The sequence below is a fragment of the Trachymyrmex cornetzi genome, unplaced genomic scaffold, assembly GCF_001594075.2.
Source record: "Trachymyrmex cornetzi isolate Tcor2-1 unplaced genomic scaffold, Tcor1.1 scaffold1121, whole genome shotgun sequence".
In the NCBI taxonomy this organism is placed as follows: Eukaryota; Metazoa; Arthropoda; class Insecta; order Hymenoptera; family Formicidae; genus Trachymyrmex; species Trachymyrmex cornetzi.
Genome location: NW_017295678.1, coordinates 149,524 through 164,230, shown reverse-complemented (window position 1 = coordinate 164,230; position 14,707 = coordinate 149,524). Strand labels below are relative to the sequence as shown.

At 40.3% G+C, this 14,707-nt stretch overlaps 1 protein-coding gene across 1 annotated transcript; it reads right to left on the bottom strand.

Moving 5' to 3' along the window:
- Positions 1-2,614: 2,614 nt before the first annotated feature.
- On the bottom strand, positions 2,615-3,128 carry LOC108764007 (THAP domain-containing protein 1 A). The gene is made up of 2 exons (XM_018511998.1): positions 2,932-3,128; positions 2,615-2,781 (listed from the first exon to the last, which is right to left on the bottom strand). Exons 1-2 carry the CDS (start codon positions 3,080-3,082, stop codon positions 2,615-2,617), a joined length of 318 nt encoding a protein of 105 aa, XP_018367500.1. The 5' UTR covers positions 3,083-3,128.
- Positions 3,129-14,707: the final 11,579 nt, after the last annotated feature.

The following is a 14,707-nucleotide window of genomic DNA, read 5'->3' as shown; positions in this document are numbered from 1 at the left end:
AACGCAAGATTGTCATATAGGAAACACCCGTGAAAGCCTCAAGAATAATATTACAATATGTAATTATAATAATAATTATTATTATATAATAATAATAATATTTTATTATTATAATATTAAATATTATATTTTTTAATAATACTCAAATACCTTCGTCTTCATTGTCATTTTTGTTTTCGGCAACTTCTGTGATTGTGGAAGATTTTACATCGTTAATTTCCATGAATTCTTTTACTTCGTCTGCAAGATTATCGTTATCATCAAGATCCGATAATGTGCATGAAGCATCAAGTGTATCTTCCATATTCATGAAAGTAACTGATGTTAAATCATTTTTTATGTTATTATTCTTAGACAAAGCATATCCGGAATGCTTTCCGAGAATATACCACTTTAAACGATTCTGCACTTCCACTGGTGACGGGTGGTTATGAGCATCTCCCATTGCTCTTATATACGAGAAAAAATTCTCCAGAATGTCCTGATTCAGTCTTCTCGTAATGATGAAGCTGGTGATGAATGCTTCGGTCGAATACTTTTCCTTTACATACGATAGTAACTGGCTAAGGGAGTTGTTAGTCAGTAATATTCCCTTTTGAAACGGAAGTTGTGTCCTTCTATTCGGAGTTCGCAAATTAAATACATACTTATAAATTTGTCCATTTCTTCCAGAACCTTGTCTTGTTTCAGTAACTCTACTCCATATGCATGCAGGCCATCATGTTTGCCAAATTTCAACTGGGAATTTAATGTCAAACCAGTCATTAATAAGACTTACAACCGTCGACATTACGTGCCAATTTTCATTTGTTAGAAATCCCTGATTACCGCAGTATTCAACCGCTTTATCATTTCGATTAGAAAATATTTGAGCAGCTAATTTGACGGATTGTCGCTGGTTTCCTTTAACATCTAAATGTAGTCTGGTCAGATTTAAGACTATTTTTAACTCGTTCAAATTCAGCATAAGTAATTGTTCTAAAATTTCTTTGGTTATTAACTTGGCATCGACAACAAACCCAGAATCAAAGAAGTTATTTCTAAGTAGTTTTATTAAATGAGGAACGTCGGCAAACGCATAAACTTTTAAGATTTCATCACACAGGTGTACAAAAAAGCATCTTTTCTCTTCGATTCGTTCTGTCCTCACAGTATGAGTTTCATTATTCGAAAGATCTACACCACTATATTCATAGATTTCCACAAGCGTGAATTTGTAGGTCCCAAATCACTTGTGACTGCAACAACAATATAATCCTTTTCATAAAGGCGTGCGATCATTTCCAATAAAATGTCTTTTGTCATGGGTGCATCAAAATCATAAAATATGGGTTGTTTCCATTTACCAAAAAGACTTCGCGCCATTATGAATTGGCAGGTTTTATGCGACCCCCATATATTTTTTGTTGACGACGCTCTAAGTCGAATTTATTGGAAATGTATAATTCATCAAAAGATAATACAGTCAGCTTCTCTATGATAGTTAAATCTTGCCCTTTATCATGCATTATGTTCAAAACATCTTTCAATACACCTGGTTGGACATTGAAATTTGCACTCCAATTTTTTAAAGTTTGCACACAAGGCAAAGGAAAGTTTTTTACTATCCGCAAGTAATTATACTCTTTAGCGCTGAGTGAAGAGCAATCGCAGAGGAAATGTCTTCAGCCGACCAATTAATACGTTTGTTCTTTGAAGACATAAGCTTTTTGATCTGTCCTGGCGTAAAAACTGTACTCAACGTATCATATGCCATTTTTTCAGCTTCATTTTCCGTGTTCTTATTAAGTTGAAGAAACTTGATGTCTTTTTCAATTAACTCCTTTTTTAGATGCTGATTGTCTTCGGCGAGCTGCGCATTAATATTATGTAACTGTATACACTTGAGACTGAGTTTTTCATTTTCTTCTTCCAATATTTTTAGACATTCCAGAGTCCTTTCCGTTTCATTATTGAACCGAATATCCATTTGACCTCTGTAAAACATACATTAAATATAAAAATTAATATAACATAGTACACGAACGTGGGGCATTTAAAACCAAGCGTGAAAAAATAATATTTAATAAGCAATTTCGCAATTTCACATTTCATTCAAACAAACGATGGTTTTAAAATGTACATATAGAAGTTTAGATATTTCATTCCTGTTGTTAAAAACAATAAGTTTGTTGTAAAATGATATGTTATCATTACAATGTTGAAAAAATAACTTTCTAAAAAGAGTAATTTCGAACAACATTTAATAAATACTTTAGTAGTATTGTACAGTTTAGTTATTAATATAATATCATTTAGATCAATTACTTTATGTTACGCATAATTTATATTTGTAAATATGTATTTAGACATACTGCTATATGTAACAAATTATAAATACATACGATTGTATTGTTTCGGCACATTCTAATGACACGTCGAGTTTACTTTCCATTATCTCTTCTTGCATTTCACTTTGTACTGTCATTGTACTGTTATTGTAATATAATGTTATTGATATAAATAACACTATTACGTAAAATAAATCTTACTAATATGAATTACGAGGTATATTTTTAGTCCTTGATGTTGTTACATAACACAACTCAGAATTGTTTCAACATAAATTTGTTACTTATCCTCTATTAATTCTTTGTTTCCTTTCTGTTTCGATATTCAGATATTCTGTTGGTACTGCATCTTTCTTCAACCGTCGAATCACTCGTGATTGATTTTTCAAACGTTGTTCTGTCCATTTTTCCTCTATGCAGTCAGCTAGAAAATGTCGTTCACATACTACACCTGAAAATAACGTTTCTTATTAAAGTTTAATATAATCTATATCTCTATGTCTCTATATCTATAGGTTTTATAATTCAGTTTATAAATTTGCATTAATCACTACATCATTGCAACAGTTAGTGACAAACAAAATATGAATCATAAACTCACTGTATGTTTGTTTCAGCTCTTCTTCTTTGCGTTTGCAGGCCTCAAGCCACTTCTTTCTCAAGTTAGGCTCTTTAGGAAAATAGTAAACTTTACTACTTTCTTCAGCACGGCCAGTCCGCGTTTTACAATTTCGTATGCAACACACTGGCATATTACGGTCCAAATTGTCTAAATATAATTTTAAAAAATCCAATTAAAGTCAAAATCGATTTGTTTTGATCAAACAACACAAGGCACCAAAGGCACTCAGCTGACTAAGCGACCATATTGAATTCCTGCAAAATAGTCACAACTTGATTGACTGATGGTCCCCACTACTTTTAACCCACTGCGCATCCATTGGAATGGTTCACCTTACTTATTAGTAGGGATGGGCGACGCTTCATCGATTATACAAAAATCGATGTTTTCCGCTCAATAATCGATGCTCGATTCGATGTTTCAGAATTCGATTAATCGGCACATTGATCTTTTTTTTATGACATCGATTATGATTGGCTCTCATTGATCTACCCAAAGATATAACTACCCTAGAGTCCTAGATTTATTAGAGACTAGAGAGGCAGTCCCTAGCAGGCATTTAATTAATTTATGAAACAATTTTTTCGTTACTAGTAAATATTTTTGGTAACCAAGAAATTGCCTTCTGAAAAATTATATTTTATAAAAAGTAATCAATGTACGATTTCTAATACTCATGTCATAAATTTAAGAAAAATGTTTTCTTATTAACAACAATCAGATTCAAGTAATGACATTTATTAGATTTAATGAAACAATTTTCTACCAACAGGTAATTGTGTTTTTATTAGAATAAAATATTTTCTTCACTGATAAATTGTTTGCTTCAGGATAATATTTTATTGGAACAAAAAACAAATTTATTGTGGCAAGTAATTAACTCTTTCAATCAATTAAATTACAGTTCAAGAAAATGTGTTTACTTGAAACAAGTAAATTTTTTTTCTGTGGAGGTACATAAAATTGTATTCTATTTTTTCTTTAATTTTGTTATAAAAATAATTTAAAAAATTGTTTTTCATAGGTACATAAAATTGTACTCTTATTTTTTCTTTTATTTTGTGCTAAAAATAATTTAAAAAATTATAATTCAATATATTTCTAAAAATTAATAATAAAAAAATAATAAAATTTAGTAAAATCAGTTTTTTTTCAATCATCGATTTTACCAACATCGATGTTTTCTTTTGCGATGAATCGGCTAATTAAAAATCGGATTGGATTGTAATCGATTATTATAGAATCGATGCTTTTCTTGTACATCGCCCATCCCTACAGTTATTACACCATAACTGAGGCCACGTTGCTGCTACAGTGCGTCGCCATATTAGACGCCGTAGCGTCACTTTACCGCGCTACCGCGTGGCGCATCTACGGAGACCTCATCATCTCAACCACGCCGCTCGGTCGCCACGTGCCGTGAGCATCCGCGTCGTGAGAGTGCCGCCACGTTATCGCCGCGTCAATTAATTGAGTGCACGTTACCGACTGCATCACAGCGCGAGTGCATCCACATAAGCCCGAAAACCGGAGTATCCCGTGCGCGTGGGATTGTCGTACGTGATGAAGCCTATAGTGTTTAGTTCGCTGGCGCTATTTGTGTCACCGCTCGCATACGATTGAATCGCGAAAGTAGGGAAATTGTATGCGATACGTGTTTTGATTCGGAACCCACTGACGCGCAAACCGCCTATTACCACGCCGTGCGACATAGTCTTCAGGGGCTCTATTCTTAAAAAGAAACGTATACGAAAGTCTAGGGAAATACTATAGTATACGTAACATATACTGCATTTCCCTAGACTTTCGTATACGTTACTTTTCAAGAATAGGGTCCCAGCTCAGTTTGCCGCGCCGGTACGACAGGTGCAGTAAATGTGCTCTTGATCGCGCAACCAGTGATTAGTTGCGATATTTGCCTTGAGGTTCGCGCGCGATTTATTATTTACCTCACCGGGACAGGTGAACGACCGTGGAACGAGTCGGGATTCACGATCGTGATGATATCACAACGTTCCGCAAACGCCCAATAAGCGACGCCTCCTAAGGACCTTTGGGGTCTTTCCTACTTGTCCAACGTACAAAACGCGCTAGCCAGCGAGGTTGGTCACCAATCCGCTAGAAATATTTAGTTGCGGCATAACGGTCGTAACAATATATAGAAGTATATACATACATACATACATACATACATACTGTGACGTGACGTGTTCCGTCCGTCACAAGGGTCGTAAGACCCGACCGAACAGCGCCGCTGGCGTCCTGGGTCCTTCCACTTTTAAAGGGCCGACGTACAGGCGTGCGCTTTTTGTTGTTTTGGTATCGTTACGTCTCGCGGATTTTCCGCGTCGAATTTCTTTTTCCCGTTTTTCCGTATGCTGTCGTGCTGCGAGTTCTACAGGAAAGTTGGCGACCCCTTTGCGACCTTGTGTATCACGGGGTGATCCCGATTGACCACTTCTCGATTGGACACCACCATTCACAGCGACCGGTGCTTAGGAGCTTTGTAGTCTCAAGCGCTGTGAGTGGCTCGTGTCCAATTGAGCCGTGTCCAACTGAGTGCCACCCGTGTATCACGAGCCGTCTCACCACACCAGAGGAGGAAGAGAAGCAGCCCACAGAGATTCTGATGCAGTATAGAGGAGGAAAGATTGGCCGGGGCGTACAGCATCTTACCGAGAGGGTGGCACGCAGGTGATATCGCTCCACGCTTTAATCATTGTCGCTTTATTCTGAAATTCTGTCACTCATTGTATCAAATTGCAGGCGCATCTGAGACAAGGACCACGAGGGTAACAGCTGGGGATGGCCACGGGTGGCACCCAGTTTGACACAGCTCAATTGAACACGAGCCACTCACAGCGCTTGAGACTACAAAGCTCCTAAGCACCGGTTGCTGTGATTGGTGGTGTCCAATCGAGCCGTGATCAATCGGGATCACCCCGATGGCCACTCTACGCCCAAAAGTCAGCGAGAGACCCTCACAACGGAGTTTGCGGAGACCTCCCCTGCGGGACTGAAAGCACGGTCGGGTACGGAGGCACCGACCACGGGGACGCCGCCGTCGAGATACGAGTCTTCTGCATGCGGATACTCAGGGAGAGTTTCCGAAGCGGCCGAAAAAACCCTGCGGCCCCCAATTAAATTCCGCGCCAGAGCGCAGGATACGCTGGCGACACAGATCACGCTATTTGCGGAACCGCGGAGCCACGCGCCAAATAGCAATTACTGCATGCCCCTGAAAGGATCAACGCCCGGCACTTGTGCTGTGGATACCGAGTAGAGATTGTCTGGAAGGATGCAAGGCGACCAGAAAAACCTATCGCATTCAGAGCAGCCAGAAGGACTATCGGTGAGACGGACATCAGCTAAACTATAAGGTCGCCAATTTCCTGTTAGGAAGGCGCGTTATTATCGGTATCGTCTGTCAGTTGCACGGCGCACGCGAGATTGCGACTGCGTCAGTTTTTGAGTTTTCTCGCATTAATGACGTATGAGCGCGCCGCCTCCCCTGATTACGCGATATGATAATTCCGTTAGAGTCGTTTTCGCGTCCACCTAAGCCACAGCCTAGTCATTATCGTTGAATGTTATCGGGCAATTGTTGTATTGTATATCGGTGTCGGAACGTTGTCCGCGTATTTGTGATCTCTTTCTAACGCTCTGCGCGGCGAATCGAAATCTTCGTGAGCAAGCACGAGGTTACACCGTGTTTGATGTTACGCCGTAACCGTTATCTATCGCAGTTATCAAAGGGTCGAACTTTTGTTCGCGAGATCTTGCTCGAATTATCCGAGAGAGGCATGAGCTCGTGCCGCTAATCATTAATGTCATTGTTCTACGTTGTCAGAAGCGTACCGAAAAAAGTACGCCTTGAAAATACCGTTTCTATCGCCTGCTATTGTCACCAACGTGTTGAGCTAGAGATGTGTAGAATACATTGTTACTTTATTTCTATTAAGCACTGTGTTATTTTTTATGACCGCCCCGTTCACTCCTCCAACGATCCTCTATACTCAATCACGAACCGCCTCTACCATTTTCGAGATTGAGCTGCCGGTTCAGAGGGCCGTCGACGTTCGCAGTTTAATGTAAAACCGCGTGAAAAATAATCCGAGTAATTTTGAGTAAGAGTGGCACGCTCGCTTGTACCTGGCGCCCAATTATCGTTCTCGAGATCATGTATCGAGGCAAACGGACGAGGAAGAAATTTCGATTTCTTCTAAGGCTTTTCTCTCGCGGCATCCCTTCCGCACGAAACGGCGTTTTGGGATGTTCGGAGCCAATTTTCTCCGATCAGTCTCCGCTATTCAATAGGACTGCTTCAGCCTTGGGAAACGACGGCGTAGATTCCTCTCACTCGCACGTGTATCCTCGCGAAACTTTGTTTCGCCACTCTCTCGAACAAATTTCCACAATACGCCACTGTTACTCTCTCTAGTTCTCCGTGTCTCGTGGAACAACGGGGGTGGCACCCAGTTGGACACGGCTCAATTGGACACGAGCCACTCACAGCGCTTGAGACTACAAAGCTCCTAAGCACCGGTCGCTGTGAATGGTGGTGTCCAATCGAGCCGTGGTCAATCGGGATCACCCCGAACGACGGTGGGTTATTTCCCGACTGCGCCCACTGCAAAACCGTGTTTCGCCATTAATTCGCGCGATATTTTGGGATTCTCCTCCGTCGTTCCTCTTAACGCCCTTAGCCAAGAGTGGTTACGGTTTCCGATCATCGGCCGGATCCCGCATTTGCCCGCACCATTATAATACTGATGGTCGAAGTTGGCGTATTAATGATTATCTATTTCCGTGATACTGCGCTCGCTGGCTATGCTACGAATTTTCTTTTAGTACTCTGTTTCGTTTTCTTTGTTTTTCTTTAACCTAATTACAATATATACAGGGTGTGCCATTTTAAATGATCCAGCCAAATATCTCGAAAACTAAACCTAGTAGACAAAAATGTTTCAGACAAAAGTTGTTTGACTCGAAGGGGGACATAAAATGGTGCTATCGATTTGACCTTGGATAGACCTCTGAAGGTCACCTGAAGGTCACCTTTAATTTTTTTAATGGAAACCCCTTATTTCTCATTGCACATTCTTACAGCTCATCTCGAGAGCTTTCCAAAACACTACAATTAAGTTACTTTTCGTTAAGTACTAGTTAAGTTATAAAGCAAGATCGGGACTGATCCGGCCGATTAAAGCAAGATCGAGACTGATCCGGCTGATTAAAGCAAGATCGGGGCTGATCCGGCCGACTAAAGCAAGATCGGGTCTGATCCGGCCGATTAAAGCAAAATCGAGACTGATCCGGCCGACTAAAGCAAGATCGGGGCTGATCCGGCCGATTAAAGCAAAATCGAGACTGATCCGGTCGATTTGTATCAGAATCTAGTTTTCATGTAAAATGATTATGATCATAATAAGTGTTCGAATATCTGTCCATTATTATCCACACATAATTGAACTCGACGTTCAAAACTGTCAACTGTCGATAAAAGTATATTTCTTGGAATGCTACGGCAGGCAAGAGTTATACGCTCCATCATATTCTCTCTTATTGTGGGTGTTTTTGAATATACTACGTTTTTCAAGTATCTCTATAAGAAGAAATCTAGACTTGACAAGTCTGAAGATCTAGGACACCATGACACTAGTCCACCGCTTCCTATTTATCTACCTGGGAATGTGAGATCTAAATGGTTTCTGACTCTTCTACTCCAGTGCACAGGCGCACCATCCTGTTGAAAGAATATACGTTGTCTTGTATCCAGATCGATATTTTTTAGCAACGCCGGCAATCTTTGTTGTAGAAAGTGTAAATATTTATTACCATTAACATTTTCGTCAAAGAAATAAGGGCCAATAAGGTTTCCGTTTAATATGCTACACCATACAATGAAGCTCGAGCGATGTTGATGATTAACTTTTCTTTACCAACGTGGGTTTTCAACAGACCAATTAATGAGAATTATGTCGATTTAATTGTCCAGTGTTGTGAAAAGTTGTTTCGTCTCTAAATAAAACAAATCTGAAAAATGTTCGATAACGATTTAACATTATTTGTGCCCACCTACAAAATTCTAGTCTTTGTTGAAAATCATTGAGTGTTAATTGTTGTGTCAAAGTGATATGGTAAGGATGGAAGTAATGAGTGGTCAAGATCTTGTGACTTTTGATTTCGGAATACCTAATTCTCTTTCGATTTTCCTCGTTCACACGTGTGGATTAATAGCTATCATTCCCAATACGGCAAGTACTGTTGGATCATCCCTTTCTGGTATGTTAATATGACGTCTTTGTCGTTTTTGACGTTGACGTTGTCATTGACGCAATACTAGTCTGGAAATCGTACAATGATGAATGACTAGTTGATATTGGACGACTAAAACAAATTTACGCATTTAGGGATCATTCTTTGCCATTAGCTATTATGGATCAATCCCGGTTGGATGGACCGATTCAGATAGAAAATGTTGTGTGACTATAAAGTTCAGCGCTTGGAATTAATTGCCCTTTTCGGCTAGATTTCTGAGGAGACGCCTACTGTTCCCCCACTACCGCTCCAGACTCTACGCCCGAGCCGCCGATCGCGCGCGTAACGCTGAGCCTCAGGAGCGTCCGTGACAAATACAGGCCCGTATCTTCCATGAAATTTTTAATTATTTAGCAAAACTTTTTTTGCTAAATAATTATGACATTTTCAAATAATAACTTTTATATTTATGAATTTAACGTACAAAAATTTATTATTAAAATATTAAATTGTGTAAAGTAATTACACAGTGATAATCATAGCACATACAATCATTTACTTTATTAGGAACCCTAATTCTTATAATTCATAAAGAAATAAATAACATCATTTTTAGAAATATTAATATTTATTCCCTAAAGTTACATGATATTTATTCTTTTTCACTGTTATAACTTAACTAGTACTTAAAGTAACTTAATTATAGGGTTTTGGAAAGCTCTCGAGATGAGCTGTAAGAATGTGCAATGAGAAATAAGGGGTTTCATTTAGAAAATTAAAGGTGACCTTTACGTGACTTTCAGAGGACTATCCTAGGTCAAATCGCACTATCTTATGTCTTCATTCGAGTCAAACAACTTTTGTCTGAAACATTTTTGTCGACTGGGTTTAGTTTTCGAGATATTTGGCTGGATCATTTAAAATGGGACACCCTGTATATACAGGGTGACCATTTTAACTTAGACAGTCAAATAACTCGAAACATCGTGATTAAATAAAAAAATGTTTAAAACAAAAATTATTGGATATGAAGGGGCTGATTGAACTATGACCTTGACAATGACCTTGTCCATCATTTTCAAGGTCATTTGAAGGTCAAGGTAATTTTTTTAAATGGGAAGCCCCATTTTTTATTGAATATTCTTGTAGTTTATCTCGAGAGCTTTCCAAAACACTATAATAAAATATTTTTTCATTAAGTACTTCTCGAGTTATAAGGCTCGAATGTTACAGTACCGCCACCGACATTAGCATTACGCAAGGTATCCGACCGATGGCTAAAACCTCTTGAATGTTGTTCAGGATTATATCCTAGATAACATTCATTAAGATTAAGGTCATTGGAGATTGTTTCTTTTATTTTCATTTTTGCACTAAAAATTCATTTTTATGTAAAAATGAAAATAAGAGAAACAATCTCCAATGACCTTGATCTTAACGAATGTTATCTAGGATATGATCCTGAACAACATTCAAGAGGTTTTAGCCATCGGTCGGATACCTTGCGTTATGCTAATGTCGGCGACGGTACTATAACATTCGAGCCTTATAACTCGAGAAGTACTTAATGAAAAAATATTTTATTATAGTATTTTGGAAAGCTCTCGAGATAATCTACAAGAATATTTAACGAAAAATGGGGCTTCTCATTTTAAAAAATGATCTTGACCTTCAAATGATCTTGAAAATAAAGGACAATGTCATTGTCAAGGTCATAGTTCAATCAGCCCCTTCATATCCAACAATTTTTGTTTTAAACATTTTTTTATTTAATCACGATGTTTCGAGTTATTTGACTGTCTAAGTTAAAATGGGTCACCCTGTATACTACTATATATATACTATACCTTATATAGTATACTTTGTATAGTATTACATAGAATATATATATTGTGACGTGACGTTTTGTCCGTCACTGTGCGGACTTGTCGACGGCGGACTCGCGTTTCCTATCGGCTCAAAGGGCGAGCGCGTAGGCGAGGACGCACGCGAGCGCGCGTGCAAGTGCACCTGCGAACGTGCGTTAAAACTCGCGTTATTTATTTTACTCGGCGGATTTTCTTCTTTTATAGCATTTCTTTTGCGTAATGATCAAACGTATCAGAAAGCGTAGACGCGCCACGGATCACGCTCAGCAGCTGCTGTGAAATTGCATTGATCATCATGTCGTCTCACCCGCCACCCTTGGAAGGAAGACCGAAGAAGGACAGGATTGGAAGGAAGGCCGAAGAAGCTAAGAGAGAGGGACGCACATCCGGGAGCCCGGATTAGCAGGTTGTATCATTTTGTATCATTGCTTGTAACCGCTGTCGCATACAAAAGGGACCATACTTTCACCATGCACCCCTTGCAGAGCACCGGAGGAGGTCAGAATTCCCGGCCACCCTTGAGGAGCCGGACGGACGCCCGTCGGGAGCCAGGGCCCCGACGGGAAGCGAGAAGGAAGTCCATCCCGATCTCATCCGCCAGGCCAGGAGGTGCAGGGGCTGTGGGCAGAGGCGCCACCCTTGACAGGGACGTTCATGGCGCGCTCGTATGAGCCAGGATTCAAGGCCGCGCGGGCCTACACGGCACTCGCGGATACCGTGACACGCGGACACTAATCAGCGTGACTACCTCCCCCCGTAGGAGGGCGGGAGCGCTAAGCAGCCTGCGAGAATCCGTAGGGAGCTCCCGGGCCTCACACTTTCTGTGGACGAGTGAGCCGATGGCGTACAGGAAGTGCGAGATCGCTGTCGCCGAGGCCGTGTACGAGGACGCAGAGGATTACCGAGAGATTGGCGAGAGGAGGCCGGGAGGACGAAGGAGACGACGAGAGTGAGACGAGCGTCGTCGCTTGTGAAGCTGCTTACCGGGGTACGTCGCCAGGTGGATCTCACGTAAGCCAGCTCGCATCGCAACGAGAGAACGACGTAATGGCCGCCGTGTAGAGCCGCGGAACCACGAGCCACGTGGCATCCTCCCGAGCCTTGGAAATCATTAGCTGTCGCGTTTCGAGAGTCAGAATAAGAGGAATAATATTCATTGCCGAGTTGAAGTAAATTAGAGTCGTTGGAAAGAATCGATGGCCGAGTCGCGCTCGTTCCTCTCGCCACAGGGGAGTCACTTCCGGTTTCCGAGTAGAGTAGAGTCGCGTAGAAACGCGTAGAGTAGTCACGTTGTCGAGTCTCGTCGTGTCGCGTAACGATGCTTATTGTAGTTGCGTTACCGCTTAGTATCGCGTCGCGTAGGCACGCTTGCTGTAATTGTGTCGTCGAGCATTGTGCTGTCGCTTCGGAACGCGGATTGTCGCGTTGCCAACTTCCGGTTGCGGTGTTACCGGGTAGAGTCCGTTTCCGGGATTCACGCTGTCGAGTAGAGTCGTGTCGCATAGAGGCGTTCGCCATAATCGCGTCGCACCACCTCCGTGGCGTCGGCCGCGGGCCGGCGTTACACGTCCGGGAGTCTGGTGATACAGCGAGTAGGGGAGAGTGGTGTCGGTTGAAACAGAGGGTCAATTGTAACATTGACCGCAATAGCTGTATCTATTAACGAAAGGCTGAACTGCATACACGGTTGCATACCGTTAACAGACATAAATCATTGACGAAAAATTGAGTGGCCATTCGCAAGTGCAAACGTAGCAGCACCTATTTTTGTTAAATCAAGGTTAGATTGTAAACTTTGTTACCCGCCATTATTTTAGTGCAACTCGTTCCACAACAATTTGTAATACAACGATACTGTGTGATATGAATATATGAATATCAAGCTTTTTTTGCAGTAAGATATATACCAATTCAATTTATTGTTTACATGTAAGTTTAATGGGTATAAAATCGAAACAAGCGGCGGTGGTTGCAAAAGTAACAACCACAGTAGTGTCGATTGTAACATGAGTAATTATTTAGAAGACGTTCCTTATCATTAATTTCAATGAAATTATGCTCACATTCGAAGCATTTTTGAATGAAACGAAAGAATCTGGCAGTAAAATGTTGTGCTCAGTCCCACGAAGTGAGATATTAATCGTTAAAGTTAACTGTTGTTAGGTTATGAAATCTGTCACATCGATGGTATAAAGGGTTACACAAATTTTCTATTTTATAAACATAAATTCATTGCTTTGAAAACAAATTATCTGCTGTAAAAACAAAAATTATATAGAAAATAATTTGTGTAACATGTTATAATCGTATTATTCACAATGTTTTTGTGTTACAATCAACACCCTGGGGCGATACAATTGACACCACCGCGGTGTCAATTGTAACAAGTTGCGGCGATGCCATTAATGATAAATATCATTTATAATTTGTTACTTTTTTAAATATCTATTAAGTTGAAATTAATGCCAAAAGATATATTTGTTTTCATAAAAAATTTCAATTTTTTCTTATGTATAATAAATTGGTTAGCAGCAAAAAAAAATTTTTTTTTTGTTACAACCGACACCACTCCTCTACGGATTCTTGCCGGTTGTCGAGGGGCGGGGGTTTGACACCGTCGGAAGATACCGCGGAAGTTCGGGGCTCGTGCTGTAGCGTATGACCGGAGTCCGGCGCTAGAAGTGAGTTAGCGGCTCTCTGTGCGAGTACCGAGAGTATCGAGTATAGCGGAGAAGCAAAGCTTCGGAAAGTACTTGTAATTACGCCACCAATGTAATTAATTCTACTTTATTATATTTCCCCAAATATAATTGTTCTTATTATTGGGTATGAGAATAAGTTTCCGCCCATTGTAGAAAGGTGTCGTTAGTAGCATTGCTTGTGTGTTTGATAGAACGACTACACATGTGTTTGAAAGATTTGTGTTCAAACATTTGAGCCCAATAGTTGGCATTCGTTCGAAGCGTAAAAAAGAGTAACTTTTCTTGCGTTGAAGATGTCGGAATTTATTCCAAAAAAGCAACATTTGCGGGAAGTTTACTCCATTATTTTATTTTAAAGAAAAGTGCTGCAGAATCGCATCGTTTGCTCGTAGATGTTTACGGTGAGCATGCTCCATCGAAAACCAGTTGTAAAGAATGGTTTCGGCGATTCAATAGTGGTGATTTTGACATTCGTGACAAAGAACGCGAAGGTGCACCGAAAAAATTTGAAGATGCAGAATTGCAAGCATTACTCGAAGAAGATTCATGTTTATCGCTCGATAGGTTATCAAAAGAATTAAATGTTGATAGATCCACTGCTGGAAAACGTCTACACGCAATGGGAATGGTGCAAAAAGAAAGAAATTGGGTGCCATACAAATTGAAAGAGAGAGACATGGAAAGCCGTTTGGTCATCTGCGAGATGCTTCGTCAACGACAACAAAGAAAGTGTTTTCAACATCATATCGTAACTGGCGATAAAAAATGGATCTACTGTGATAACCCTAAACGCTTGAAAGCATGGGTGATGCCAGGTGAACCAGGTCCATCAACGCCAAAACGAAATATCCATGCTTCGAAGATTATGTTGTGCATCTGGTGGGATCAGAGAGGTGTTATATATTATGAGCTGCTCAAACCGTC

Bases quoted from the DNA above. Each gene is read 5' to 3' on its own strand.
- LOC108764007 (XM_018511998.1), bottom strand. From the start codon at position 3,082: ATGCCAGTGTGTTGCATACGAAATTGTAAAACGCGGACTGGCCGTGCT. The intron at 2,782-2,931 runs GTGAGTTTATGA...CGTTATTTTCAG, and splicing joins AGAGCTGAAACAAACATACA to GTGTAGTATGTGAACGACAT.